Here is a 4947-nt window from a genome sequence, read left to right as displayed (position 1 = left end):
GTGAAAAGTAGTTCATGTTCTAGTCCCTGCAGGGTGCAGGGTAAGGTGGGAGCTTGTCATTCACTTATATACTCGTGTCAGTCAAGGTGTATGTAGATCTATTCAAAATTTTCATGAATTTGGTTGGAAAAACATGAACGTCTCTATAGAGAATTAAAATTTCAATGTGATAGTGGGTTGCTCGGGATTCGAACCCCAAACTGGTCGAATGGATTAGATTGAGTCATGTGTTATTTAGGTAGTGTATGCTGTTGAATTTTTAGCCATAAGTAAAGAAAAAAGTTTCAACAATGGAACATATATTACCAGAATCAATAGAATTACACTCTTTCTACACAAAAGCATTCTGCATTTCTTATTACATCTTGTATGTACAACAACCAAAAGACAAAAAGAAACAAAGGATATGACTAAAAGGCAGGCTCGTGCACTAAGATTCCGATATGCGCAAAGTCCGGAAAAGGACCAGATCAGAAAGGTCTATTGTACGCAGTCTTACCCTACATTTCTGCAACAAGTTGTTTCCACGGCTCGAACCCGTGACCTCCTGACAACAGTACAACAACTTTACGAGAGGCTCCCCTTCGACAGCAAATCAAGATTCAGAACTCTTTTCTAACATGGTTTCAAGAATCACAGACCTAGGATTCACCATTGGTGGACCTTTCTCTCTTCTTTCCAACTCTTCAAGCCTAAAAGAAATCAATCTATCCCAATTCCCACCTTCAAAAAGCACAGCAGCTTTTCCATCAGTAATCCTTTGCACAATCCCACAATACATATAATATGGATTATTAGAATTCTTAACAATAGCAATCATTCCAGGTAATAAAAGTGGTAATTCAGGTGGCTTTGGTTTCTTCACAAGACTCAGATTAAAACCCTCCATTCTTGATTCTGTTTTCTTAGGTGGTGGATTTTTTTCTATGAATTTCTTTAAACCTTTTTCACCTCCAGGAAATCCACCAACTAACCCCATCATTTCTTTCTCAAATCCATCTTCAGGAAATTCCCCAGTTTCCATCTTTTCTTGATTATTATTATTATTATCAACAGTTGCTGATTTTGCTGAGGATTGTTCTTCTGAAACTGACTTTTTTAGCTCTTTTTGTATACCTTCTTCTCCATTACAAAGACCTCTACCTCCAAGAATCTCATAAAGATTGAATTTTGCAGTAGTAATTGAGGTAAAAGATGGTTTCAGAGTTGATTTAGTATGAATATTACTAGGGTTAAGGTTGTGAGATTGACCAAAAAAGTTGGATTTTTTTAGAGGTGGGGTTTGAATTTGAAGGCTTGAGAGTTGAAAGGAAGAAGAAGAAGCCATGATTTGATTATCAAGAATTTGGATTTGGGAAGAAAGATGGTGAGAAGTGTTTTGTAGAAATGAGAGACTGAATTCTGACCACGAATTTGTTTGTACTTTGATATCTTCAATTGACAAATGAAAGACACTGGTTCAGTGTACTGTGTACATTTGTAAGAGCTGTTTAAATTTTGTAGTAGTACATTATCCTTTCACTTCCATCATTTGTTTCTCTTTCTCCGCAAAAAAATAAGTAGTGTAATTACTTACCTTTTACTCGGCGGCGGAGGCAGTATTTCCTCTAAGGGGTTTCGAAAAAAAAATTGAAAGAGATTGTGGCCATTGGAAATTGAACCAATATAACAAAAATTTTGAACTATTTTAATCACTGAGCTACACTTTTGGACAATGTCAAGAGGATCCAAAACATAATATATAAAGGTAAAAAATAAATTTTGTTTTATATATACAATATAATTTTTCGGCGAAGGGGGTTAACCCCTTTATGCCCTCTAAATCCGCTCCTACTTGTACTTGTATTTACATTAGATTATATTAATTATCATTGATTAAATTATCAATAGAGATGTAATAATATTCCATCCGTCTCAAATTAGCTTTCACATTTCGCTTCTCAAGTGTTAAATTATATGAACTTTGATCAATGTATTGAAATATTTTTTTCATCATATTGGTATGAAATAAATTGTAACTTGTAGTATTTTTTATATAGTTTTAAATATCTAAATTTAAATTTTAAAATATTGAGTTACAATTTATCATTGAAGATTATCAAATTGACTCTCGAAAAACTAAATAGGATAAGTAATTTGGAACGAAGGGAGTATATATTAACTAGACATAGTAGAAATAAAAAGTACTTATAAAAGACGCATATCATATGCTTATTGATTTAATGTAAAAGTAAAATATGTGTAACATTTTTCCTATTATAGTCACAACTTGAGGGAATAGCAGGAGCTGCAAAGAGTGTCGTCCTTTAAAACATACCAGCTAGACCATCCAAATTTTACATGTTCATTTTTTGCCCCGTCAATTTTCGTAAAATGAGCATATTTAGTTCTATTAATCATATTAATGGTAATCCATCGGGGTTGTCCAGTCGGTTTGGAGGACGGTTATCCATACGGATGACTTGGGATCGAATCCCTCCTCAATGCCTTGTGGGTTGAACCGGTCGCACAGGGCTTCCCTAGTGCGGTATGAGGTTTACCAGTTGACACAAAGTGCTCACCGCAGAGTGCTCACTCGAATGACAGAGATTGTAGCGATTACGGGTTTCCCCTCTTACTAAAAAAAATAATATTAACGGTACTTGATGATAGGCTATAATTAACCTCATAGTGCGGTATGAGGTTTACCAGTTGACACAAAGTGCTCACCGCAGAGTGCTCACTCGAATGACAGAGATTGTAGCGATTACGGGTTTTCCCTCTTACTAAAAAAAATAATATTAACGGTACTTGATGATAGGCTATAATTACGTATTTTAGTTGATTATTACACTCTAATTTACCGCACTTTCGTGGAGTTTGCGCTTTAATCGCTAGTGCTTTGCACTAATTGTGTGTTTTATGCCTTATAGGAGTGATTCCGAACTATGTAGATGTTATGGAATGAATTCAAGTAATTTAGAGCTTTGAAGTCTGAGTAAAAGCCCAAGGAATTAAGCCGGGATCGTATTCGGGGATCAACGGATGATAGAGCAACGAAACGAAGAATCGAGTAGGTATATTGTGCACTGTCCAGTAAAATAAACATAACTTTTCACTCAAAACTCCATTAGGGCTCTACAATATATGGTTGGAAAGATAACCCAAAGGGATACAACTTTCATGTTTTATATTTTTCGAAATTCCAAACAGAACAGGGTGAAAAATGCGCGATAAGTGCTCCGCAGTTAGATCTGCGGCCACGGTTAGATCCGCAGCCGCGGTCAGAACATGGCCAAAATCCGCGGTCAGGTTCATGGTCCAATCCGTGGCCACGGACCTACCCGGGAAAAGTATCCTTTTTCGTATAGGAGAAGGTGTAATTATTTGGGCACAACCCTACTTGGTATATATACATGGAAAACGGTATTTTGAGGACCTTTGACATACTTTTGACATAATTTAGACCTAAGGAGGCCAAGGAGACCGGAGATTCGATCTAAGTAGGCAAGAACACACTAGGAGTAAGGCGAAAAATTCTTCTATGAGTTTTTTACTTCCTTCTTCCTATTTTCATTATTGGTTATGACTTTTAGTATTGTAGTTTTACATACTATTATGAATAACTAATTTGTTATCTAGAGTTTTGATAGAACCTTTTATAGGATGAATTCTTGTTAGGTTTTAATATAATTTAGCCTTTGAATTTATCTATTTGTTCGGCTACATATTTATTTCAGTTGATTGAATGACCATCGATTGACTGTGCCTATTTATTATGTGTTGCTTGAGAAAAGATACATATTTAGGTGGTTGTTGAACGACGTCACTCTTAACGTATGTGAGAAATCAATACAACGGGTTTAAAGGCAGGTTTAAGAAATAACAAAGCCTTGACGTGGTCATAATGAGCGGTTAGATAAAGCCAACTAGCGTAGTTCGAGAGAATATATCTAGTAAATTATTGTAGTTGCTCGAGAGAGAATTACGACACCTAAAGTGCTCACGATCAGTAGAGAATACATTGGCGAAATTGTAGGGAACATAGCTAGAAGGATTCCGACAATTGAGGGAAATCATAATTCTAGACCTCCTTAATTTAGTCTCCAACCCTTTGTTTCGTTAGTTGATAATTTTACCGCTTTATAGTATTTACTAGTTAAGTAGTTAGAAATATAGATCTCAATCTTTATAATTTAGAAAATTGTTCAAACTTGTCTTTTAGTGATATTAAATAAATATAGCTAAGCCTTAATTCTCTGTGGGATTCGACTGCAGACTTTTAGACCGGATTATATTTGCAGCGATCGCTTATCTTTTTTAGGACTAGAGTTGGGCGTGATCAATACTTTTAGCAATGATATACCAAAATCTTCACAAAATAAAAGAAATCTCGAACGCGATAATATCATTTTTTGCTAAAATAATTTACTTTATTTAGGTTAATTAGCTAAAAAATAATACTTAAATGAATTACCCATGTTGTATATTGAACAATGGAAGGACATGCTCGAAGAGAATCTTGACCTATACATGACATTTTAATTTCAAAGTAGTTAATTGTTTGTTTACATGTAAAACAGTATAGTTGAATTTATTTGTGGTTTCTAGACAAGTGAACTCATGCTATCCTAAAATAATAAAGTAATTGAAGAAATATGTAATACTTAGCCTTGATATAAAGATGGAATAGTAGAAATAGTGATTCCGGGCGCAACAACAACAAGAATAAAAACAAGAAGATAAAATTATATAGAGTTTTGAGCAGATTCTAGTATCATTTTTTACCATAAAATTTGGAGTCAATTACTCAAATGGTCACTCAACTATCTCAAATTATCTTCTAAAGTCACTTTTCTTTCGTTTGTAACAACAAAGTCACTCAAATATGCCTATTGCACTCAGAAGGTCACTCGACTAGATTTTTCAAATTTTGGATTGCCAAATATCAATTTTACCCTCTAAATT

At 34.6% G+C, this 4947-nt stretch overlaps 1 protein-coding gene across 1 annotated transcript; it reads right to left on the bottom strand.

Moving 5' to 3' along the window:
* Positions 1–282: 282 nt before the first annotated feature.
* LOC107832469 (NAD(P)H-quinone oxidoreductase subunit S, chloroplastic-like) lies at positions 283–1473 on the bottom strand. Its single transcript, XM_016660316.2, has one exon. The coding sequence runs from the start codon at positions 1325–1327 to the stop codon at positions 596–598; it is 732 nt and encodes a 243-aa protein (XP_016515802.1). The 5' UTR covers positions 1328–1473; the 3' UTR covers positions 283–595.
* Positions 1474–4947: the final 3474 nt, after the last annotated feature.

This window comes from Nicotiana tabacum, chromosome 1 (genome assembly GCF_000715075.1).
Source record: "Nicotiana tabacum cultivar K326 chromosome 1, ASM71507v2, whole genome shotgun sequence".
NCBI classification, from domain to species: domain Eukaryota; kingdom Viridiplantae; phylum Streptophyta; class Magnoliopsida; order Solanales; family Solanaceae; genus Nicotiana; species Nicotiana tabacum.
The sequence above is the reverse complement of the archived record's forward strand: the minus strand, read 5'-3'. Positions and strand labels throughout refer to the sequence as shown.

Excerpts from the sequence above, each read along its gene's own strand:
- LOC107832469 (XM_016660316.2), bottom strand. The coding sequence starts at position 1,327 with ATGGCTTCTTCTTCTTCCTTTCAACTCTCAAGCCTTCAAATTCAAACC.